General features: G+C 36.0%; 1 protein-coding gene across 14 annotated transcripts in view; it reads right to left on the bottom strand.

Moving 5' to 3' along the window:
- The window catches only part of APC (APC regulator of WNT signaling pathway), a 147,348-nt gene that overhangs the window by 93,967 nt on the left and 26,292 nt on the right, over nucleotides 1–27,089 (bottom strand). For 4 of the 14 annotated variants that reach the window (XM_012470102.3, XM_012470107.2, XM_064376217.1 and 1 more), the window contains exons 1-2: nucleotides 22,110–22,179; nucleotides 2,359–2,511 (exon numbers count right to left, since the gene is read on the bottom strand). The exons of 3 other annotated variants lie outside the window; for them this stretch is intronic. In XM_012470102.3, the coding sequence (XP_012325525.2) occupies nucleotides 2,359–2,493 (135 nt within the window). In that variant the 5' untranslated portion in view covers nucleotides 2,494–2,511; nucleotides 22,110–22,179. Of the gene's footprint in view, nucleotides 1–2,358; nucleotides 2,512–21,572; nucleotides 21,837–22,109; nucleotides 22,188–27,089 lie in introns of those variants that run through there. 7 more of the 14 variants (XM_064376214.1, XM_064376215.1, XM_064376216.1 and 4 more) reach the window with 3 other exon arrangements.

The following is a 27,089-nucleotide window of genomic DNA, read 5'->3' as shown; positions in this document are numbered from 1 at the left end:
TAATGATCAGGAATCATGATTCGAGTTTATATAAGGTATTACAAAGTCTAGCAAGTGATTTTGGGGGAAATAATCATTGTGTTGGATTAATTTTAATCCACAGTAGGAAGTGCCAATGGTTTCAAAAGTGTCTACACAAAACTATTTTAACACAAACAGGTCATGGTTTATGCTCTTTCAGCATAAAACCTTAAAAAGCAGATATAATTTTATTATAGGGCTGTAACTGTTATGGTGCCACACGTCCAATTCTAAGAAAATACATTACTGGATTCGCACGATGTCTGTTGATGTACATGCTGAGTAAAATAAATTTATAATTGGTTTCAGGTATATCTGAAGTGTCACTATTCCTGATGTATATAGGGTGAGCATCCTAAATCTGAAAATTTGAAGTCTGAAATGCTCCAAAATCTTGAGATTTCTGAACACTAACATGACATTCAAAGGAAATGCTCAATGGAGCATTTCAGATTTTGGATTTTCAAATTAGGGATGCTCAAGAAGTATAATGCAAATATTTAAAAATCTGAAAACATATAAAATCCAAAACACTTCTGGTCTGATGCAATTTTGGATAAGGGATACTCAACTTGTATTATACCACACATATAAAGGATCAACTAGATATTCCACTGTAGAAATTTGAGGGTGTGACTTGTATTATCACTCTGAGAGACATTCCACTTCAGTGTGGAGATAGATCTAAGGGTAAATCACATTGTGTCCCAAATATGAGTTTTGAATTTGCTCAAGGAGTTAAACAGAAACTTTAAAAAAGAGATCTCAGAGTTCTACACTACAAAACAGACATGTACTATCTAAATAGGCCTGCCAGGAGGAATTCTCTGCAAAATATACCATACCAAAGTAGATGAAATAATATTTTAATTATTTATTTTGAAACTTTTAAAAACACAAACCATGTATAACAATTTGAGATGTAACGTGCTGTTGATCAGTGTTAAAATACCAAACTGTTCTTTTTTAACCTGTTAGGTAACTAATGCCGGTCTTTTTAGGTCACCCATAGTTTGTGGCAAGAACAAAATGTTTATTTATAGTCTACTTTATTTCCCAAGGGTTTGCAGTAGATATCTTGGATGTCTTGTCATTGCAGGGGGCAGTTTTACCATAGAAGAGAGTAATTAGAGTAGAAAAGATTGACAGAGAGATGGAAAGAGAGAATAGGACACATGAGCAAAAGGTTGAACTGTGATGATACTGAATATAAAGGGTAAAAGAGAAGGAGAAACAGTTACCTCAGTGACACACAAAAGCCTGGAGAATAAGGGAGATCTTAAAATGCATAGGAAAAAGACTAGGATAGAATAGGAAATTAGTAAGGAACAATAGTAGTGAGCAGACAGGAAGAACTGGGCCAGGAACTCAAATGTTAAAACAGCCAAGAGGCAGAAACAATATAAAGCAGGAAGATTTTTTTTTTAATAAAGGAAGTTTTTTTTCTTTATTTTTATTTTTTGAGAATGGGGTTTCGCTATATTGCCCAGGCAGGTCTCGAACTCCCGGGCTCAAGCTATCCTCCCACCTCTGCCTCACTAAGAGCTGGGATTACAGGCGTGAGCCACCAAACCCCTTGGAAATTAACATTTTTGTTGATGATGTCCAATTCTATCAAGTTATTAAATTCAGTCAGAAGAGAAACGGCTTAAGATACTGGGAATTAAATGGCTAAAGTTTTAACCTCAATTATTTTGAAACTAGAACATTTTCCCCACTACATACTATTTTGTAACTTTTCTTGGAGGTTATCAGAACTTTTCAGTACTATTTGGCCAATTTTAGGGCATGGAAATCATCTAGACTAGCATGATGCCTATACTTGCAAAATAAGGCAACTTAAGTCCTGAAGAATAACCAGAGGTCATATAGCTCAGTTTGTGGCAAAGCCAGGGATAGAACCAGGTACTGACTTTCAGTTCAGGGCTCTTCCCAGTAGGGCATCCTGATTTTCTTGATCATCTATCATCACAGCACTTAAGGGGTGACAAGATCTGAGCAAGCTGGGAAGGAAGGCTATACTTAATATTCAAGATATAGTCTAAAATCACGAGGCTAGTTTCTATGAACTACACAGAAAACCCTGCCTCAGTATAGTGATGCTATATTTGGTCTCTTCTCCTTAATCTTAAAAAGAACTAACTAGCCATTGGAGTTTTATATTTATTTTCTTTACATGATTCACTGGATAAATTCAATATATCTTATAAAAATATAAATGCCAACTTCTACAAGAAAGATTTTACATATTATTGCTTAATTTATACCCCAAGTTTACAAGAGGGAATACTGAATAAAAATGGATAAACTACAATTTAAAAGTCACAGTCTTGATACCTTCATATTAGATGCCTCAGTTTCCAGTTTTGTAAGATGATTGGAATTATCTTCTAGCTCTTGTCGAAGATTTGAGTTCTCCATCTTCAGTGCCTCAACTTGCTTTAACAACTGATCATATGAAGCTGCAGCCATCCTTGGCTACCCTTGGACCTATAAGGTTAAAAAGGATTTTGAAATTCACTACTAAAAAAATTTAGTGGCTGCTTGTTTTTAAAGAACGGGTAAAGGAAACAAAATTCTTAAGACGTTTAAGAAGAAGAATTGCGTTAAATCTGCTAGTTTTTGGTTTCAAACAATATCGTTCGAGTAGCAGCATCTTTCTAAGAGGATGAAACAGTGGAATCAGTTCAAGACAAATGAAATTAAAATGGAAGGAAGAACTTTAGTTGTGTCTGAACACATTTGTCTTCTCACAGATGGATAAAACTTCTACCAAGTAATAATTTCTTCAAGGTTTTAAAGATATTTTACCCATTCTTACAGGCAAAACTTAGGAAATGTAATTATGATAAAAATTTATTTATATTAAGGATACTATTTTATTTCTGAATTTTGTCTGATAGTCACAGAATTTTAGAGTCAAATGGATGAATGAGATTACATATTTCATTTCACACTTTTCATTTGATAAAAGGCTAATCTTACACATCCTCCATGGTGAAATAGTTCTGAAGTTCTAAGATCTCATTAAAAGGCAATCATTTAACAAAATGGACATGAAGGAGAGCATTAAATGAAGACTTTAAGTCTTTTTAATAGAAAGATAATAAATAAGAATTACTAACATAAAGTTCTATTAACATTTATTCAAAATGTTGACTATAATGGCTCATGCTATGGCATATGTGGTCTTGGGATCTGCTGTCTTCAAACTGAGGCCAAAAGACACCTAAAGAGAACGGATAACCTTAGGAATAAAGACTGTCAAAGAGAAATGAAGCAGAGTCTGGCAGCTAATTATGACTGGGAAAGAAGAGGAGAGACAAAGAAGATACAAAAGATAGTCAGGTAATAAGAGGATCTTAGAATGCTAGGAGTTACATTAAGATTAACCAAATAAGATTCAGGAGATCCACATTCTCTTTATAGTTTAGGTCAAATCATTTTGGAATAAAATCCTGCCCATCTTAATTATTTAACAGCTAATAAGTATTAGGTAGTTTGCACTTAAGCTATACTTAAAGATCTTGACATTGAAAAAATGCTTCTATAATATGAAATCCACTACAAAGAATAGGGCGGACAGGCTGTAACACTGGCTAGTCATAACAAAACTGGAGTTCAGCAATTGGAAGATTCTACCAAAGGAAATCAAAAGACAGATCTAGTTAGTTCTACCATGGCTAGAATCAACAATAAACCTGGTACAATCCAATGACATCTGAGGAGGAAGGGGAGTCCTGCAGGTGGGGATCACCTACAAAAGTATTTATGGTTGAAAAAAATTGAGTCTTGTGTGTTAATTTCAGACCTGGTCATGATTTAATCTATGCCCCTTCATTTTAATTCATTTCACAATTTGTAAATGGACGTTTACAATCTACTTTAACCTACAGGGATATTGTTAGGATTAATAACAAAAGATAGGCTGAAAAATAAAAGTACTATGTAAATGTAAGTTATGAACATAATATACATGTAACATAACTTCTTCAGTAAGACATAATATTGACTTATAGTTAAAACCTCTCCTCTGACCAATGGACAAAAGGTGAAGAAGTGATGCAACCAAAGGAGACATTTCAAAAATAAAGAAAAAATCCATTTTTCACAACTTTGTCTAGAAAGGAGCAAAAAAAAAAAAAAAAAAAGAGAAAAAATCCATAGGAGTGATCATTATTTTGTTTCACATCATATCATTAATAAGCAGGTCTGAAAATCACCAGCACATTATAAACCACATGACAGAGGTAGGCATCAGACAGAATTTGAATAATGTGAGCTTTAAAATTTCTCATTTCAAATAAAATTAACAGATATTACATCAAAATAGTAACATAAGAGAAAAGGTAGTAACAGAGAAAAAAACAAACACACACAAGTATATTGAGACACAGAAGTTATAACCTTACGCAATCACAAAAAGAGCCAGATGGGCAAGATGAGCAGAGACTGCTAAAAGTACTCTTCATTAGAGGAATTAAAAAATCAACTCTTCAGATGAATGATTAAACCTTTAATCATCTTTTTCCCCCAACTCCAGAATCCCAGCCATTAAAGTTCTTTGTGCTCTAGAAACAATCTAATTTTACAGGGGAAAAAAAGATGTTTCATGGAAGAATACCCAATCTTATACTGTTAGGATGTTGCAGCCATCCTTCCCTAATCCAAAACTTCTTTATACAAAATTTGTGAAGTCATAAATTTACTTTGGAATGTCTTTTTTGTAATTACAAAAATTGAATACCAAATATATCTTTAAAACGTTTTTAAACATTTTAGGAGGCCAAGGCGGGTGGATCACGAGGTTAAGAGATCGAGACCATCCTGGTCAACATGGTGAAACCCCGTTTCTACTAAAAATACAAAAATTAGCTGGGCATGCTGGCGCTTGCCTGTAGCTCCAGCTACTCGGGAGGCTGAGGCAGGAGAACTGCTTGAACCCAGGAGGTGGAGGTTGCGGTGAGCCGAGATCGCGCCATTGCACTCCAGCCTGGGTAACAAGAGCGAAACTCCGTCTCAAAAAAAAAAAAAAAAAAAATTTAAACTTGTGTGATCACATTACAGCTGTCATACACCATGAAATGGGGAAAACCTCCCAATCTTTCACTTACTGGGAACGTGCAAACATCTCAATTTGTTTTTCTGTGGCTAAGATGACCACTAAAGAGACTGCTCCAACTTCTAAGTGTTGGATAGGGGAGAAGAAAGCACAAGGACTGTTATCTAGGCTTTTATTCAAATGTTCACTGGAAAAAAAATTTACAAGTATTGTAAGAAATTAAAGAAGAGAAACAAAAGATTTCAGGCTGGCAAAAAATAATCAGAATTAAATGTGGAGGATTATTATTTTCAGAAATTCGAGATCACTTTTTTTTTTACGTTAGCGGAGCTGCTTTTATTGTTTTGTTTTCACGGGAAAAAAAACATATATTTTCCAGCATTTTTACATGTAATTAAGCAAGAGGGAAATATAAATAAGAAGGCAAGAAAGCAAAAGAATCATAAAAGACGATCTGCTCAACTCTATGCAAAGAAATTTGAAAACCCAAAATAGACAATTTACTGAAGATATAATCTATCAAAACTGATCCCAAAAGAGATGGAAAATCTAATATAACTTACAATGAAAAAGTCACTATTAGAAAAATCAATTGTAACATTTAACATAATATATCTACATGGGAAAAAAATCATATATTCATGCCAAAGATGATGAAAAGACATTTTACAAATTCAATACCCATTCCTGTTGAAAATACTGAATAAAAACAACACCTCTTTAGTATGATCTATCAGCCCCAAAGTCAACAGCACACTTAATGTGGAAACACTGGATGTAGTCCTATAGTCAGGGTACCACTCTATTAGTCATAATATTAGCCAACACTAATTAATAAATAAAATTAGAAAAGGAACATTATTTACAGGTAACATAATTATATACCTGTAATATACAAAAGCATCAACAAAGTATTATTATAATAACATAATTTGGTAACATAAGTATAAAATATACACAAATCATTCCTTTATAGGGGAGAGAAACCAGACAGAAGATAAATGAAAGAAAAGGTCCCATTTACAATAAAAAAATTAAAATATCTGGGCATAAACTGCACAAAGAGTCCAAAACATATATGGCAAAAACTATGAGATACTTCTGAAAGATAGAAAAGAAGACTTCAACAAATGGAAAGACGTATCTTATTTTGGTATACCAAGATTCAGCATCATAAAGATGCCATTTCTCCCTAAGTTAACTTATAAATTTTACAGTCTCAATGAAAATACTATATGAAGTTTTTGTTTATTTTCTACAGTTATAAATTTAAAAAACAGAAAATATGAAAGAAGAGCAGGGAGTAAACCGACTACATATTAAAATATTGTACAAAGCCTTTACAACTAAAACCATATGTATGTAGTTAACTATATTGTTCCAACAGATTAGATTTTTAGTTTTGATAACTGTAGTAGGGATATAAGCTGTTAATTATTCGAGGAATCTGTAAAGAGTATATAGAAACTCTCTGTACTATTTTTCCAACTCTTCTGTAAGTCCAAAGTTACTCAAAACTTAAAAGTTTTAAGTTACAATACCAGTATATAAATAAATCAACCATAAGAATACAATGTTTAAAATCCAGAAGTAAATATATTTAAATTCAGTATATGATAAAAGCAGCATCTCAATACTTGTAAAAAAAATGGAATTTAAATTGATGCTGGGAAATAGGACAGCCATGAGGAAAAAGAAAAAAACTGCATCTATTCCTCATACAACACATTAGCATAACTTGCAAAAAGGAACAGAGATTTCAATGTTTGATAAACATTTCATTGCTAATGAAAGCAGACATTTTTTTAAAAGTAAATATATTTAAACAGCATATATCCTCTTCAAAGGATGGTTTAGAACATTTTTATTTTAATTTGTTTAATGGGTGTAAGACACACAGAAGCCCAAGTAGAGTTCTCTTAAGTAATTACGTCCATTACTAGACCAGGAGTAATAAAGGAGATTCTTAGGGTACTTCAAACAAATGGGAAAGTTTCTGTTATAAAAGCACAACTACATTAAATAGTGCAAATCTGTATAGTGAAATATTACATTGGTATTAAAAAGAATGAGGCTAAGAATGACGTTGATGTAAAACAAAACAAAACAAAACAAAAAAAACAGGCAAAAGCCAAAAAAAAAAAAAAAAGAGAGAGAGAATGCTGACAAAGAGAATGTCTTATGTGGTCTCTCCTGTTCCAGTAAAAACAAAGGAGTGCATAAGAATACAAAATAACACTTAAAGAACATAAATACCGTCACTGCTTGTAGAATCAAGGTATGATGTCTGGTAGTAAGCCTTCCTTTTTATTACACACCCTTTGAAGAGTTTGAAAAGCAAAGCATTGGCCGTGTAGCGGTGGCTTACACCTGTAATCCCAGCACTTTGGGAGGCAGAAGTGGACAGATTACTTGAGGTCAGGAGTTCAAGATTAGTATGGCCAACATGGTGAAACCACCTCTCTACTTAAAATACAAAAATTAGCCAGGTGTGGTGACATATGCCTGTAATCCCAGCTACTCGGGAGGCTGAGGTGGGAGAATAGCTTGAACCTGGGATGTGGAGGGTGCAGTGAGCCAAGATTGCACCACTGCACTACAGCCTGGGCGACAGAGCAAGACTCTGTCTCAAAAAAAAAAAAAAAAGTAAAACAAAAGCATCCAAAATGAACCTGAATTAAAAAGAAAAGAAAGAGTCGGTTTTTTTAAAAAGACTAAGATTAGAGAGAAAAAACAAACCAACCTCCAAACATATTTAAAAAAAAGATTCTAGGGAGGAGGAATTGATTCAAGAACAGAAAACCTTAATAGTTCTACAACTACTAAAAAATTGGAGCAGTAAGTATTAATATCTTTCCCCTCCTCCTCCAAACCCTTCAAAACACCAAATTCAAATGGTTTTGCAAACACCTTCTACTCAACTATTTTTTTTTCTTTTGAGATGGAGTTTTGCTCTGTCACCCAGGCTGGAGTGCAGTGGCGCAATCTCAGCTTAGTGCAACCTCTGCCTCCTGGGTTCAAGCGATTCTCTTGCCTCAGTCTCCCTAGTAGCTGGGATTACAGAAACCCACCACTATGCCCAGCTAATTTTTATATTTTTAGTAGAGACAGGGTTTCACCATGTTGGCCAGGCTGGTCTGGAACTCCTGACTTCAGGTGATCCACCCACCTCAGCCTACCAAAGCGCTGGGATTACAGGCGTGAGCCGCCCTGCCTGGCTCCAAACTTTTAATAAGCAAATCATTCCAATCTTACACAAATGCTTCCAAGGATGGAAGAATAAGAAATATTTTCCAATGCATTCCATGAAGCCAATCTAACCATGACATAAAGGTCAAAGACTGTGTGAAAAAGAATAATTATAGGCTAATATTTACAAATATTGATTCAAAAAAACCAAACAAGATTATCAGAAAGCAGAATATAATAGCACATGGTAAAGAAATTACAGCAGAACAAAGCTGAGTTTATTCCAGGAACGCAAGGAGAGTGCAATATGAGATCATTTATACGTGTCACTCACTACATTAAAAATACTAAAGAAAACCCATCTTAAACAAAGAAAAAACTTTCCATAAAAACCTGGAAATAGGAGGAAAACTGTCAAACCTAAAGCAAACTTCATTCTTTTTTTCTGAGACAGAGTTTTGCTCTGTCACCTAGGCTTACCACAGTCTTAACCTCCCTGGCTCAAGTAACTCTCCTGCTTCAACCTCTCGAGTGACTGGAACTAAAGACACAAGCTATCATGACCAGCTAATTTTGTAAATGTCATTCTTTTTTTTTTTTTCAGATGGAGTCTTGCGCTGTTGCCCAGGCTAGAATGCAGTAGCATGATCTGGACTCACTGTAACCTCCGTCTCCCAGGTTCGGCAATTCTCATACCTCTGCCTCCTGAGTAGCTGGGATTACAGGTGCCCACCACCACATCCAGCTAATTTTTGTATTTTTAGTAGAGATGGGGTTTTGCCATATTGTCTAGGATGGTCTCCAACTGCTGACCTCAAGTGATGCACCTGCCTCCGCCTCCCAAACAGCTGGGGTTACAGGCGCTTCACACCGAGCCATAAACTTCATTCTTAATAGTGAAATGTTACAGACATTCTCTTTAAAATCAGGAACAAGATGTCTACCATCCATACTTTCATTCAACATAATCCTGGAAGTCCTAATTCACACAGTAAAATTTAAAAAAGAGAAAGTGTAATGATTGGAAAGAAACAAAATAGAAAAATCCTAATATAAAAATTTTATGCTTGCCAGATACAAAATCGATAACAGACAAGAAAGTTTTTAATTCCAAGCAGAATTCACCTCATCCATTTTAATTCTTTTTTCATTAACAAAACCATTTCATTAACAAAACCTATTTCTCTTTCTCTTCCCTACTAAGGCCCCATAGGTGGTGATACTCAGTCTTCTATCTGCCGTATTCTTTCCCCACTCGTACCTTTGCTTACATTGTGTAATAGCTACATGACACTGGCTAGATCTACCCAAGCACATACCAAGTGTGGGCAAGCCCCAAGATGGCCGTCCCAATTACCAGGAGTAGGGGTTGGCAAACATTTTCTGTAAAGGCCAGATAATAAATATTATAAGGCTTTGTGGGCCATATGATTTCTGTTGCAACTACTTGACTTTGTAGCTATAGCATAAAAGCAGATGCTATAGATGGGCATGCCTGTGCTTCAATAAAACTTAATTTACAAAAACAGGTGACCTAAAGCATAATTTCCCAATTTGGATTTTCACATACCCCAAGATAACCCAAATAATTTCAAAGGCTATTGAGAAATTCCTAATATTAAAATCAGTATTTTACTTTTAAATACTAAATTTCTAACCTGCTATGTTGGACTAGGAACACAGTCCAACTAGGACTAAAACTAGAGAACTAGGAAGTCTTAGAATCCTCGAATTTTTTTCAGCAATCATTTTTAATTCCCACAATTTCTTCATCTTCCAGAAATTTGTTACAATGTCAATTTGGATGTCTCTTACTCTTCATGGCACTGTAAGTTCACATCTTTGTTTTTACTATCACTTTAATGAGGTCTTAGGAGAAAGAAGTGATAAATTTGAGAGATTAATTCACCAGCTTGAATAAGAAATTTCACTTTACATTTAGATCTTTAATTCATAAGATATTTTTACTGTTGTGTATGGCATGAGTATAGTGTTCTAACTTTACTGTCTTTTATATGGATAACTGAAAGTAATAATAAATAGTGCAATTACATCAGCACTATCAAACCATTTCTTTTCCACTGAACCGAAATGTATCTCTCATATCCCATATTCTCATACACACTTAGAACTGTAACTATATTATATTTATATTAATTTGAGACAGACTCACATTTCTCTACTAAGTCTTACTATAACTCATGAATAATTCAGGCTCTGCAATCAAATTTTCCAGTGTTCACTCACTGCCCCCCGCCAACAAAAAAAGGTCCTATACCTCTATGCTTTTCATATCAAATTTATCACTGGGTTTTTGGCTGAGTTGCTGTGAATGAAACACCACCACCCCACACCAAATACTGCTAATGGCCAGGTGTGGTGGTTCATGCCTATAATCCCAACACTTTGGAAGGCTGAGGTGGGAGGATTACGAGACCAGCTTGGGTAACACAGTGTGACACTGTCTCTTAACAAAAAAAGAAAGGAAACCAAATATTGCTAGTACATATAAAAGCTACTCATTTTATTTAACCTGTAACCCTTGTGTGGCCACCTTATCAAATGATACTATGAATTCTAATAGGTTTTCCAGTGAGCATTTGCTGGGTATACAATCATATAATCCACAAGTGATGATAACCGTGACTCTTCTTTCTTGCATTTATACCTAACTTCTTTTTGTTTTATTGTTAGCCTGAAACTTTAAAATGTCGACTAAATTATCATATTCCTGATTCTAATAAGAATGGCATATTATTTCACTTTAATATTCTTACTCTTAGATTGCAGTAAATATTTTTTAGCCTGTTTAGGCATTTTCCTTTGAATTTAAAGTTTTTATTAGTAATGGCGGCTGAATGCAAATAGCACTTTTTGATACAATCATATTTTTTTCTTTTAATTTCTTGATGTGGTCAGTTATAAAAGTTTTGAATGTTGACCTGTCCTCCGTTCCTGAAATAAACCCCACTTGTTCATGTTTTATTCTTTTACAAGCCTACTGATTTTTCACTATTTCACTTACAATTTTAAAAGAGAAAATAGTGTACAGTTTTAAATTTTTACAGTATTTTGAAATAAGGTTTTGAATTAAGCTTATGCTAGTTCACAAAATGAACTGATAGATATGTCATCTTTTTATATGGTCTGGAACAGTTTGAATAGTATCTATTCTTTGAAAGTCGGCTAGAATTCAAAGCAGAAGGTGTCTTTTTTTTTTTTCTTATCAAAGTGATGGATACTCAAAAGAGATACCATTGAAGAAGCAAGATTTTTAAAAGTATTTTAAAGTTTCTTCTGTGGTTTAGTCTTTTTGTTGTTTCTCCATCTTGTATTAATTTTATTCATTAATAGTTCACTAGTAAATTACCTATTTCCTCTAGTTTTTTAAAATGTATTGTCCGAGTTGTATATATTCTCTCATTTAAAAATTATTTATCTGACGGTATCTTTTCTCATTGATGTTGTTTGTTTGTCTTTTTTTCCTTTAAACTTTCTAGGGTTTCATTTATTTTACTAGTGTTTACCAAAACAAAAAATAAAACATCCTTTCCACTACTTATTTTCTATTTTATCCATTTCTTTATCTTTACTAATTATATCCTCTTACTTTCCATTGGTTTGTTCTTTTTTTAGAGTTATTTAAAGTGAAGGGCTGACACAGTTGTTCACGCCTGTAATCCCAGCACTTTGGGATGCAGGTCAAGAGTTCAAGACTAGCCTGGACAACATGGTGAAATACTGTCTCTACTAACAATTGAAAGATTTGCTGGGCTTGGTAGCTTGCATGAGTAGTCCCAGCTACTGGCGTGGTGGGGAGGGTACTGAGACAGGAGAATCGCTTGAACCCGGGAGGCGGAGGTTGCGGTGAGCCGAGATCACGCCACTGCACTCCAGCCTGTGCAACAGAGTGAGATTCCAACCTCAAAAAATAAATAAATAAAGTAAATATTAATTCATTTATTTCCTTACTTCACTTAAATATTCACTTATTTGTTTCTTCCCTAATAGTATAAATATTAAGGACATCAATTTTTCTCTTAGTATAGCCTTTTCTACATTCCACAGGTTTTAGTATGAAGTGTTTTCCTCTTTATTTCTAAATAACTCAATTTCCATCTTGATTTCCTCTTCGATCTAGGGGATAATTCAAAGATCTGTCTCAATTGTTAAGTATATATGGCTTTTTGGGTAATCTACTCATTGTCATTTATATAGTGTTTATTAGATTAATGGAAGACTGTTGCTTATAAAATTGCTACCATTTGAAAATTGCCTTGTAGTCAAGTACATGACTAATTTACTAATTTTTACTATTTAGTAAACATTTTACTAAAAATATTTTAAAACAAAAAGTATATAAAGTTCTATAACTTTTTATTGACTATAGCATATTATTTAAATCCTATATATGCCCTTATTTTTTTGTATATTTGTGTGAAATTCAGAAAGCCTGATATTTATTTAGTACTTACAATATCCCATGTACTGTAAGTGCTTTCTATATATCAACTCCTTACAACCACCTATGAGGTAGGTGTTGCTTGTCATTTTTAAGAAAAATGGGACTCCAGACAGAGGTGTAGGCAAGGACTTCATGACCAAAACACCAAAAGCATTGACAACAAAGGCCGAAATAGACAAATGGGACCTGATCAAACTTCACAGCTTCTGCACGGCAAAAGAAACAGTCATCAGAGTGAATCGGCAACCAACAGAATGGGAAAAAATTTTTGCAGCTTACCCATCTGACAAAGGGCTGATATCCAGCATTTACCACGAACTAAAGCAGATTTACAAGAAAAAAACAAACAAGCCCATTCAAAAGTGGGCGAAGGATATGAAAAGACACTTTACAAAAGAAGACATACATGAAGCCAACAAACATGAAAAAATGCTCATCATCACTGGTCATTAGAGAAATGCAAATCAAAACTACATTGAGATTACCATCTCACGCCAGTTAGAATGCCAATCATTAAAAAATCTGGAGACAACAGATGCTGGAGAGGATGTGGAGAAATAGGAACACTTTTACACTGTTGGTGGGAGTGTAAATTAGTTCAACCATCGTGGAAGACAGTGTGGCGATTCCTCAAGGATCTAGAAATAGAAATTCCATTTGACTCAGCAATCCCATTACTGGGTATATATCCAAAGGATTATAAATCGTTCTACTATAAGGACACATGCACACAAATGTTCATTGCAGCACAGTTTACAATAGCAAAGACCTGGAACCAACCTAAATGCCCATCAATGATAGACTGGACAGGGAAAATGTGGCACATATACACCATGGAATATTATGCAGCCATCAAAAACAATGAGTTCGTGTCCTTTGTAGGGACATGGATGAACCTGGAAACCATCATTCTCAGCAGACTGACACAAGAACAGAAAATCAAACACCGCATGTTCTCACACATGGACACAGGGAGGGGAGCACTACACACTGGGGTCTGTTGGGGGGAAACAGGGGAGGGGACAGCGGTGGATGGGGAGTTGGGGAGAGATATCATGGGGAGAAATGCCAGATATAGGTGAAGGGGAGGAAGGCAGCAAATCACACTGCCACGTGTGTACCTATGCAACAATCTTGCGTGTTCTTCACATGTACCCCAAAACCGAAAATACAATTAAAAAAAAAGAAAAGAAAAATGGGACTCCAAAATTGTAGATAACTTTCCTAAAAATGCAGATCAAGAGGCTATGCCAGGATTCAAATCTGTATTTGTTTTTAATGCCACGCTCTTAAAGACTGTATAATATAACTTCTGCCTGGTGTTCACAATCTGTTATATCTGATAATAGTCTACTTTCCAAACTTATTTTTTATTAAGTTCCAAGATAGCCTTCCTCAAGTAAGTCTCTCTTCACTTTCCTGTACAAACTATTTTTTACCTTTATATTTTTGTTTATACCTCCTCCCCTTATCCTCATCCTTTAAGGTCCGGCTCAGGTGCTTACACAAAACCTTCCTGACATCTCTAGCCAATGATGAATCTTCTTGCTGACTGAACAGTGAATACTATACAATTTGGCCTAACTGTTCTCTAATTATTCCATTTTACCTTGGGGAGTTTTGTCTTCCCAGCTGGAACATAAACATCTTGAAGACAAGATCTACATCTAATACTTAGCTTTTGAAAATGCCAAAATGCTTTACTCAGTGACAGCCACATAAAAGACAAATATACATGTAAGAATGAACAGAAAGGGTGCATTATCAGCCACAGAGGACAAACAGAGAGGGCACAAAATCAGAGAATGTCCAAGATGACTTTTACATTAAAAGAATAAGACAATATTCCTTCTTATCCACAAGGTACCATATTTAGGTATCTCATTATTCACAGGGTACCAAGTATCATAAGGGGGTGTTATGGGTTGAACTGTGTTTCACAAAAAGATATATTGAGGCACAGTGGCTCAAACCTGTAATCCCAGAACTCTGGGAGGTTGATGTGGGAGGATCACTTGTAGACAGACAGGAGGTCAAGTCCAGCCTATGCAATATAGTAAGACCCTGTCCTTACACACACACACACAAAATTAAAAACTAGCCAGCTGTGGTGGCACATGCTTGTAATTCTATCTACTTGGGAGGCTGAGTTGGGAGGACTGCTTGAGTCCAGAAGTTACTCTAGCCTGTGCAACAGAGCAAAAAACACCACCACCACCACCAAAAAATGTTATATGACTTTATTTGGGAACAGAGTCTTTGTAGATGGATCAAGTTTGAGATGAGGTCATACTGTATTACAGTGGGCTCTAAATGCAAAGACTGATACCCTTATAGGAATAAGAAGACCATGTGAAGAAATAGGGACATAGAGACACACAGGGAGAATGCCATATGATATCAGAGGAAGAGACTGGAGTGAGACAGCTTCAGTCAAGGAATGCCAAAGATTTCAGGCAATCATTAAAAGCTAGGAAAGGGACACAGAACAGATTCTCCCTCATCAAAAGGAACTAACCTTGCCAACACATTGATTTCAGACTTCTACCTTCCAGAAGTGTAAGAAAATACATTCCTATTGTTTTAAGCTATCAGTCAGTGGTACTTCGTTACAGTGGCTCTAGGAAAATAATATAGGGAGAAACGATAAGCTGCCAAGTTACTTGTTCTTAAGTAGCTTATTATCTAGCAAAGGGGGACTATTCAATAGAATGGGTAAAGAGGATCAGTATACAAACAGATTTTTGTGTCCCACTTCACATTCTCTTGGCTCACTTTACTCATTGCTGTAGTAATCAGCTCACTGCAGATGGAAACTAATGGCACATCAGGAGCAGGAAGTATCCTTTGCTTTCTGTATCTCTGATACCCCAGTGTGAGTTCCCAACACTAATGCACGTACGACCTATAAAAGAGTGAACACTGCATGGGGGAATCATTGACCAAAGGGGAATGGGAGCTAGTATATAGATCTTTCCCTTGGGTGGACAATTATGAGTTTTATTCTGAATGGTACCTCAGAAAGTCTGGGCAAGTCAAACCACAATTGTCCAAAGTGATGATCAACTTGAGAACACACTTCTACTAGGTGTCCTTCTTTCCCTGTCTCACTCATTTCAGGTCTATACTTCTATCCCCTAGATCACTTCCCAAAGAATTTCACAAAAGGTCTGGCCTCAGGACTCTGAGAAGGGACCCAGGCTAAGATGAAATCATCTGGAATTCAACGGCAAATGTGGGTTCAAAAGCACTAACAGAGAGTGCTACAAAAGTCATACCTTGCTGAGAAGACTGAGAAAAGGGTTCAAAATCTAAAAGCCACTTTACAAGGGAACTTATGAGATGGCATGATTGTAACAAACATAAATATGAGGACAGTATTCCAGGAGAAGGAAAAGAATGGTCAAAGCTCAGAGGGTGGAAAAATGACATATATTTGGGGGAACAGATAGTCATCTAATTTAGCTGAAATACAATGTGAAGGAATCAGGAGAAAGAAGGAGGTACAGTGTATAAATATGCAATGGAATATCATGCTTTGGTGACTTCACAGTGTAAGGAAGCTGAACAGAGCACCCACAGCAATGGTGCTATAGCAAGTCTAAAAAGTACAAAGAGAAACTTAATAAGGTCATGTTGCTTTAACATTTCTCAGTTTCTACTTCAGATTATGTCAGAAGTAGCTGATACACTGACATAAATTAAGTGATGATAAAACCAAAAATCTAAAAATAGGTAGTGGAAAATATGTTTTAATACTGTTCAGTGACTATCTGCTTACTATCTTGGTGATCATTATGTATCATACTACGCTTTAAACAAACTTGGTAAATGCAAATCTGAATTTACTAAAAGAAAGTAAGTCATTCACAAAAGTAAAAATAACTAAAAAAAAATTCTTCAGGTTAAAAAAATGAAGAATCAGATGAGTATGCCTGTGGTAGACAGAATAACAGCCCCACAAAGATAGCCACATACTAACCCCTAAAACTTATGAATGTGTTACCTTAGGTGGCTAAAGGGACTTTGCACATGTGAGTAAGGTAAGGATCTTGAGGCAGATTTTCCTGGATTATCAGGTGAACCCAATGTAATCAAAAGGTTCTTTTAAGAAGGAGGCACCAGGGTCAGAGAAGAATATGTAACAAAAGCAGCAGAGGGTCAGATTCAGAGAGAGATTTAAAATGCTGCTGGCACTGAAGATGGAGAAAGAGCCTATGAGACAAGGAGTGCAAGAAGCTGAACAAAACCAAGAAAATGGATTCTTGCCTACAATCTCTGGAGGAAACACAGAGTTGCTGATTTTGGTCCAGTGAAACCCATGTCTGATCTCCAGGACTGTAAAATAATACATTTGTGTGGTCTTAAACCACTATGTTTGTATTAATTTGTTACAACAGCAATAGGAAACAACGCCCTATAATCCAGTGATCCCTCTTCTAGGGATAAATTCAGTGAAACTGTTTCACTGGTCAATGTAATGATCTTAAAATATATCCACAAATTCTTTGACCCTACTCCTTTAAGAGGTGGATCCTAATTCCTCTCTTGGGTGGGCTGGACTTAATGACTCACTTCTAATAAAGAGAATATGGCAGAAGCAATGGTGTGTGGCTTTGGAGTCTAGGTCATAAATGGCCTTCCTGTTGGGATCACTGAAGGAAGCCAGCTGGTATGTCATGAAAACACTCAGCCCCATGGAGAGGCCCACATGACAAGGAACTAAGGCCCACATGACAAACAACAGCCAATGAAAAACTGAGACTACGTGAGTTGGACATCTTGGAAGAAGATCCGTCAGTCTAGTCAAGCCCTTTAGATGACTGTATCTCTCACTGACATCCTAACTGCAAACTTCATAGGAGATCCTGCCTGCCTGAGTCAGACCATCCAACTAAGATACTCCTGAATTCTTGCCCCACAGAAACTGTTTAAGCCACTAAGCTTTGGTACAATTTGTTATACAGTGATATGTAAATAACATAGTCCCTAAGGAGTCATGTACAAGAATGTACACCGTAAAGGTGTTTGTGGTAAAAGGGATTTGGAAAAAACTTATGGCCTTCTCTGGAGGAACAGTGATAGGTACTACAGAATACTATACAGCAGAGTTAGCATCACAAACTAGACGGACATAAAGTAAGATAGATAGATCTTAAAAACCATATTGAGTTAATAATGTTCAAAAATTATGTAAATTAAAAATACAGGTTTGAGTATATACAAAAAATCCAAGCAGACACTTGTACACTCACGTTCATAGCAGCATTATTCACAATAGACAAAAGGTGGAAACAACCTGAAGTGTCCATTGACAGATGAATGGTAAACAAAATGTGGCATATACATGCAATGGAATATCATTTAGACTTAAAAAGGAAGGAAATCCCAATACATGCTACAATATGGATAAACCTTCGAGACATTATACTAAGTGAAGTAAGCCCATTGCAAAAGAATAAATACTAAATGGTTTTTCTTATATGAGGTTCCTAGAATAGTCAAATTCATTGAGACAAAAAGTGGAGTGGTGGTTGCCAGGGGGAGGGGAAAATGGGTGTTAGTGTTTAATGTGCAGAGTTTTAATCAGGGAAGATTAAAAATTTCTAGAGCTGGATGGTGGTGATGGTTGCACAACAATGTAAATGTACTTAATGCCACAGAACTGTACACTTAAAAGTGGTTAAGATGGTAAATTTTATGTTATGTATATTTATCACAATTAAAAAAATCTAATTAACTGTAAAAAAAAAAACAGACTCACAAAATGATGCTAAACATTTCTCAAGAATTCATGCATATTTAAAAACACAAGAGGAGTGGGAGCAGGGTGTGAGAATAGAGGGGAGAAGGCTTACCTTGTGTCACCTGATGATGTCATGATTTGATTTACAAAGTCAACTTCTGAGAACATATCTATTCACTTAATGTTCTCATTGTATATTCAAGATACTTAGAACTTCAAAAGGTAATTTAGTTTTCAAAAATTATCTGACTTTAAGCAGATTTTATGAAAAAGCAGTGTTTCAAAGAGCAATCTACCATATTCTTCTAAATTAGAGGATATTTTAGATTATCTATATCTTTAAATATCCTAGGAGTAGCCAAAGTGGTGCTTAACTTGCGATGAATTTCACATAATTCTACTATGAGTTTCTTAGAGATTAGTTTACATGTCTTATTTGACTCCAACACCTTTCACAGATGATATTTAGAAGGTATCCTAATAAATATGTAGTGAATGTTTTTCCTAAACTATTAACCATCTTTATCTGAATCATAAATACTCTATTCCATCTCACATGCTACATAGATAGGTTTCAGACTCTAATACAAGAAAAGGGGGAGAAGAGAGATCAAATTGAAGAGAACATTTAAACATATACAAGTGTAAAAGATTGGTTAAATTACGTAAAATGAATAACAGCATAAAACAGGCAAAAATGGTAAAATCCACAGAGCAATTAATGCAAATGAAAAACTTCACAGTGGCTCATGCCTATAATCCCAGCACTTTAGGAGGCTGAGGTGGGAGGATCACTTGAGTTCAGGAGTTCAAGACCAGCCTGGGCAACATGGCCAAACCTCGTCTCTACAAAAAATACAAAACTTGGCTGGGCATAGTGGCGTGCGCCTGTAATCCCAGCTACTTGGGGGCTGATGCGGGAGTATCACTTGAGACTGGGAGGTTGAAACTGCAGTAAGACATATTCACCACTGCACACCAGCCTAGGAGACTAAGTGAGACCCTGTCTCAAAAAAAAAAAAAAAAAAAAAAAAAGAGAAGAAAAAAGAAAAAACAAAAACTTCAATAGCTTAGATTCAGTTCATAAAACATTTACGAATATTTAATTTTAAATTCCTTAATGGCACAATTCAGGCCATATCAAGTAGCAGTAAATAATTTCAAAGACCACTAAAGCCAGTAGCTCGGTCACAGATTATATATACTACAAGAGGAATGAAATAAACTTTAGTTCTTTATTTCTTATTTAATTCAGAAAAATATCTCAATCTAACTGTTTTACTTAGATGTGTTCATACGATTAAGATGATCTTTAAAAAGTTGTTTATGAATGTCATTATGAAAACTGCTGCTTCTCCATTTGCTTAGTCACCAGGTATTTTATAAAGCATTCTTACATTGTAGATAAAGATCCACCACAACCAAGTAGGATTGCTTTTTCATTTTTTGAATAATTTGTCAGTGACTTATTTTGCTTCTCAAATCATAATTCTGTTATGTGTTATTTTGTATGTATGAGGCATTATAAAATTGTTTTATAGAATTAGAATAAAATAGTTAGAAGACTTAAGTTCTTTGCTTTGGTATACAATATTTGACCTTCCGTAAAGTCACAACATACTTGAGTAGGAGTTCTAACATGTAAAATAAAAATAATGCTACACTGAGCTGTTAAAATGGTAAAAGAAGGTAATTTATGTAAAAATAATGATTTTATGTCTCAAACACTATGCTAATGGAATTCAAAGAACTGAGTAATATTAGCTGTTAAATTTCATTTGAAATTTTAATGTGACATCTTTAATCCTAGCTATCATTTCCATCAGATTTAAAAACAGAGACTCTAAGTACTTTTTCTTCAGATAGGGTCTTGGTTGGCTGCCCAGGCTGGTCTTGAATTCCAAGGCCCAAGTGATCCTCTAGCCTCAGCTTCCTTCGGCCTCCTGTTTAGCTGGTATTACAGGCATGGGCCACCACGCCTGGCTCCTGAGTACTATTAACCCTGATATCCATGATCAAGTAATTCTTAAAGCAGAAATAATTTTTAAAGAATTGTTTAAATTTATCAGTGAAAAATTTATGTAGTCTTATTTATCTAAGTCAGCCCAATTCTACATTATCTTGAAAATATTACTGAAACAATTCAATAGGTTATCTTAAGACCTTCTATTACATAAACATTATTTAAGAAGCACTGTCACTGACCCTGCAGGGCTTTAGCTTTAAAAAGCCACTGCCATCCTCGTTCAGGGAGTGGGGAGGTGTGGCAGGCTGGCTACTATAAATATGCATAACAATAGGCTTTTACATTTAGGTAAATGAAAAAAATAAACTCAATGAAATACACTTTATAACAAGAGTATAACTTGTGAGTATTCACTAAACAGAAATACAGCTAAAAGAAAAACCATATTGCTTTAATTAAAAATATTTGTCTGTAGACTTTATTCAATGTTATCTAAAAGCAACCAAAGAGAAATATAAAATTACTCAAATATAGGTCTTAAATATTAGGCCTATAAAAATTTGTTCACTATAATTTTTCACAAAGTAATTTACATTAAAAAGTGCTTTGCTCTTGAATGACCTAATTAACGGCATAAAAGCTTCACTAACAAAGGAAAAGATCCACTATTTCATACATAATTTATTAAGATTTCCTATAGGATTTATGTTAAATCAAAGAATCTGAGCATCTCTTTCATGATGTAGAATCAAAGTGTTCAGTACATTCCACTGACAAAAACATTTGTAGCCTGACATTTTCCCTACTTTAAAAAATTTTTTTTCTCCTGCTCAGGCTGCATTTATAAACTATGGCTTCTTGTAAATGGGCTTCTAACCCCTGCATTTGCTGCAAGGTTTCTTATTCCTCTGCAGTTGTCTTTTCAGCCTAACAGAGGGAGAAAAATTCTGCTGCAGTCATCTGCAAAAAGCCACTACCACTGCAATTTTGTAACTAACAAAGACACTGGTATCTTTTTGCCACCCTATTCACAGGGAGTTTACTTAGATGTTTTACAAAAGCAGGCACAATACTGGTGACCAGTATTTCACCAACCAACACCACCACTCACGCTCTGCAGTACCTGCCTCCTCCTCTTTCTCTTATCCCCAGTAGCTCTTTCCTCTAGATTCACATCAGCCATCTGCAGCGGTTTTGTCTCCTCTCTCTTTTGGCCACCACTGCATGTGTCCTTGTCACCAGGGAGGAAAAGAAGCCTTTCAATGGGCTAGAGCTTTTGCTCCTCGCCATGAATATGCTCCATTCTTTGTTGTCCTCTACCCGTTGCCTTAGATACTGTTATTCCACTCTGTCAAACGGCATTATAGAAACAAAAACCCCTTCTAGCTTCAAAAACAGCTTTTTCTCAGCAGACTCCCCTTAACACTTCTACCCCTCCCCCTTCTTCCTCTTCTGTCAAAAACCCTGGATCCGAAGCACAGGAAATCCATCTCCAGTGCTGCAGTGGGGGGCGGGGGGACGACGCCCCTGCCTCCTCGTTTGGCATGTGGCAGTGGACCCTGTGCCAAGGAAAGGCCATCGGTTTAAGGCAGTGCGGGGGCGAGGACCGCCTTCCCCCTACCCACGCAGCAAGCCTGTCCATGGTGGCTCCAGCACCTACCCCATTTCCGAGTCCGGCAGCACCTCCATTCTGTCTCCAGTGACACCCTGGCAGGCTGCGCCAATACAGCCACATGTCGGTCACGTGCGCCCACGCCCAGCCAATCGGCGGGTTCCCGACGGGAATGGGGAGCGACCTGGTCCGCATCCAGCGGATTACACAGCTGCTTCTCACTCAGCTTCCCGACCCGCACTCCGCAGCGGGGCACAGGACCCCGCCCAACAGCACAGCCGGCCTAGCCCTAGCCCTAGTCCCAGTCCCGGACCCCAGCGGGTATGCCCTCACCGCTCCAGTCTCCAGCAAGCAAGGAAGCTGATGGTAGTTGACAGACATAATAGAGGGTGGCGGGAGGTCCACAGGGCATAAGGATTAGTACGAGATGCTGGAGGTGGGAGGGAGAGTAATAAATTACATTGCATTTGCTACGATTTTTCCAGCACAGAGAAACAATTATATTAAATGTATTACAATAAGTAATTTTACATTACAAATCACTGACTTGTATGATGACTTGTTAGATCACTCGAATTATATTTTAATTAAAAATAGTTACCAGAAAAGCTAATCTAGCAGCTTAGTAGTTGAGATCAGAACTCTGGAGTCTGGGTTGCCTGGGCTGAATCTTTACTCCTGTCATTCCAGCTCTATAACTTTAGTTACTTAACTTCTCAGTGTTTCAATTTCCTCCTCTATAAAATGGGAGTAGAAGTACAGAATAGAGGAGTTAATATATATAAAGCAGTATTTAGAGCAGTCCCTTACACATGCATAGAAGTGCTGTTAGCTACTACAAATCTGAGGCTTTAATGTAGCATTTTAATGCAAATTCTACATTCCATTTAAATCTAACCGGGTGAAGTTTAAATTACTAATTTTATGAGTCAAAAGGACAAAATCCAAAGTGTCAAGATTTATAAAGTTAAACTTATACTCTAGTTTAAATGGGGAGGAAACCAATTTCCATTATCTATTTAAAATTTTAAAAGATACTAAACTTCAAGTTTTTAAATGAGGTATATTATAATCTTTTCTTAATTTTCAAATAGTATAAAAAGAAGCAAGCTATTAAATAGCATATTTGAGGCAATTCAATTTTATTTAAAAATGTATATATTAAAAAAGTAATAGACACACAACAAAATATCCGTAGAAGTTATCCCTGGAAAGTGAGATTATGGAGCTATCTCTGCTCTCCTTTCATGCTTTTGATTTTTTTCCCTCTTTCATTAGTCCCTGTGTTACAATGCCTGATATATAGCAAATACACTCTAAATATTTATTTAACAAGTGAGTTATTTCCACACTGATGGCATACTACTGTTCTATTACAAGTTTAAATATATTTACAAACAATTTCCCTTCATATTTGAAATAAAGAAAGCATGTAAATCAATTTGATTCTATCCTAAATAACTTTATTATGAGAATGACTTTGTTTTACAAAAGGCTTTCAAAATCCTCTTACTGAAAGCACGATTCACTGCACAGGACTTATTTGTATGATCAATATTTGTGGCAAATCCAGAATAGGTAATTTCTCATAAGGCCTAGAACTTCCAGAAGGAAAATGGTCTTTCAAAACAAAGAATACATTTTAAAAGCTCCCCAAAATAACCTCTTGGTCCCCTGACACAATTGTACGCCTATTACTCTTGACTCAGACTATGATTCAAGCTATTATTCAGTAAACCAGTTTGTAGCCAAAGTATTTGTCTAAATTTTTACTGCATGTATCGTTGATATTCATCAGTGACTTAAATGATAGAGTTGTAAAGAAAGTTACGACAATTATGTGTTCATTAGTCACTATGCTTCAAATCTAAAAGAAAGCCAAGTTAAAAATTTTATATTTTACAATGTTGCCAATTACTCAGTAATGTATTTCAAACCAGTAGAGATTCCACAAAAGTTTAATTTGAATTTTTAAAGCTACTTAGCTATTTTAAAAACTGTAATTAAATACAGATATATAATCAAAACATATTGGGCCAAATTTCAACATGGAAAATCACTGAAATATTACCTTATGTTACCAAGTTTGTACATATCTCAGAATAAAGCTCCTGTCATCTCTATTAATGTTATCATTTAAACTACATATACATATACTTATATGAATTTCAAAATATCTTCTGGGCGGGGTGCAGTGGCTCATGTCTATGATCCCAGCACTTTGGGAGGCCGAGGTGGGCAGATTGCTTGAGCTCAGGAGTTCGAGACCGTGGGCGACGTGGTGAAACCTCGTTTCTACGAAGAGCACAAAAAAATTGGCCAGCTGTGGCGGCACGCGCTTGTGGTCCCAGCTACTCAAGAGGCTGAGATGGGAGAATCGCTTGAACCCGAGAAGCAGAGGTTGCAGTGAACCGAGATCTCACCACTGCACTCCAGCCTGTGCAACAGAGACGACGTCTTAAAAAATATATATATTTTTCTGATCAAAATGAAATGCAGATAAATTGTGTAACACTGTTTAAAGACCACACTGACAACATATCTCTTATTTTCATTATCAGTGTTTGCTATAATCAGTTTCATCGCTTTTAGTAAATGGTTTCATATGTAAATGTTATAAATATAAATATAAAATTCAACTTAAAAAAAAACCCTGTGAAGCTCCAAAAAAAAAAAATGACTAAATAGGATGAATAGGATTCTTAATGTCTTAAATATTACATTCCCCAGCTACTTGGGAGGCTGAGGCATGAGATTCTCTTGGACTTGGGAAGCGGGGGCTGCAGTGAGCAGAGATCGTGCCACTGCACTCCAACCTCACTGACAGAGCAAGACTGTATCTCAAAAAAAAAAAAAAAAAAAAAACCCACAAAAAAATCCCTTTACACTCCATTTTTACCTAGGCATGTTTGGCCTAATTTAAGACTCGTGGTTTAAAAAACTGACAGGAAGATTATTGACAATATTAACTAGTGTGAAATGAGTTAAAATTATTGCTCCTTTTAGTTGCCTTAATTGACTCAGGTGCTTTATTGATAAACTTAACTGTTTCTCTTTCCTGAAGACCTTAGACATAGAACAGAGTTATGCCTACAGAGATCAACAAGTTTTTTTTCCTTCAAAATAGTAATTATGCATTGAAAAAAGTTACTAGTGTAAATTTAACTTCTATAGGTACTAAGGCATCAAATAAAGCTCAGATTCGAAACCTTTCAGTGTTTGGATTTATAGTATGATGGAAAAGCATAAGAAGAGATAAGTTAGATGCGTGCCAAACTGGTTCTGCATTTTTCATGGGATATGAGAACGAGGTGAAATGTTACAATGGCAATGAGATTTTCAGTGATATATAAACTAAGTAGGAGATCTTCACCCACGTGTCTGTCTTTATCTAAATCTGTCTATCCATCCACCTATCTCCCTTTCTTTAGGGACAGGGTCTTTCTCTGTCACCCAGGCTGGAGTGTAGTGGCATTAACATAGCTCTCTGTAACCTCCAACTCCTGACCTCAGATGATCCTTCTGCCTCGGCCTCCCAAGGTGCTGTGATTACAGACGTGAATGGCTACTCAGGACTGGGAGATATATTCATTGTCTTCTACAGGCAAGACTTACCTATGTGTCTATGTTACTTCAAGGAGTGAGTCTCAAAAGAAGTGTTCCTAGTATCTAACAGAATCTTAATTAATTTTCCCCTTGCCAATATCCTTTCTTTGTGTCTATCTTTATCTATCTATCCATCCAAATATCTCCCTTTTTTAAGGGACAGGGTCTTGCTCTGTCACCCAGGCTGGAATGTAGTGATGTGAGCACAGCTCTTTGTAACCTTGAACTCCTAACCTCAGGTGATCCTCCTGCCTCGGCCTCCCCAGGTACTGTGATTACAGATATGAGTGGCCTGCACTCAGCGCTGGGAGATATATTCATAGTCTTCTACAGGCAAGACTTACCTGTGTGTTCTACGTTACTTTCAGGAGTGAGTCTCAAAAGAAGTGTTCCTAACATCTAATAAAATCTTAATTTTCCTCTCACCAATATCCTTTCTAATAAGCAAACATCAAAATAGTTCTTCACGCTTCTGCTCAAGAACATTCCATGTCTTTCCACTGCTGACAGTGGAACTGAGACAGTTCAGAGTTTAGTCATGGAGTGCCCTAAGGGCATGTTAATTAGTCTTCCTACACTAAAATACTTCCTAAGCATATTAAATTTCCTATGGCTGCCAAAATAAATTACCACAAATTTAGTGTCTTAAAACACAAATTTGATAACTTACAGTTTTGTAGGTCAGAAGTCTAAAATGGGTTTCACTAGGCTAAAATCAAGGTGTCTGCAGGGCTGCACTCCTTTCTTGAGGCTCTAACAGAGAATCTGTTTCCTTGTCCTTTCTGGCTTCTACAGATCCACTGTATTTTTGGGTTCATAGCACTTTGCCTCCATCTTCAAACTGAGCAATGGTAGATTGAGTCTTTCTCATTCTGTAGGACTGACCTTGCTCCTTCTCAAGTTTCCTTCTCTGACTCATTTTTTGCCTACCTCTTCCACTCTTAAGTAATCACTTTAAAGACCCTTACATTTGGCCCACCTCAATAATCCAGGATGATCTTCCTATTTTCAAGTTACCTGATAAGCCATCTTAATTCCCTTTTGTCACATAACCTAACATATTCATAGATTCTGGGAACTAGAAAGTAGACATTTTTTTAGGGAGCCATTTTTTTGCTGACCATACTATAGCTTTATCTCCAACTGTTTCAGAACTTGCATCCTAATAATAAAATTAATTAATCAGCCCTTTCTAAAACTTACAGCTTCTTATTAGTATAGCTCTTTGCTACTCTACTGAGATACATCAGAAGGCTCCAGCATATGGAGACTGAAGACTTCGGTTCAAGTTCTGAATCTTTCATTTTGTAGCTTGATAAGGCTGGAAAAAAAAAACAAACAAACAATTTTCTAAGACTTGACGACTCCATTTATAAAATGGGAATAACTATCTGACTTATCTTGCAGAGCTGTTATAAGGAT

The sequence above is a fragment of the Aotus nancymaae genome, unplaced genomic scaffold (genome assembly GCF_030222135.1).
Source record: "Aotus nancymaae isolate 86718 unplaced genomic scaffold, 86718_ANA_hifiasm-v0.15.2.pri h1tg000014l, whole genome shotgun sequence".
In the NCBI taxonomy this organism is placed as follows: Eukaryota; Metazoa; Chordata; class Mammalia; order Primates; family Aotidae; genus Aotus; species Aotus nancymaae.
Note: the sequence above shows the minus strand (reverse complement) of the source record. Positions and strands in the feature narration are given on the sequence as shown.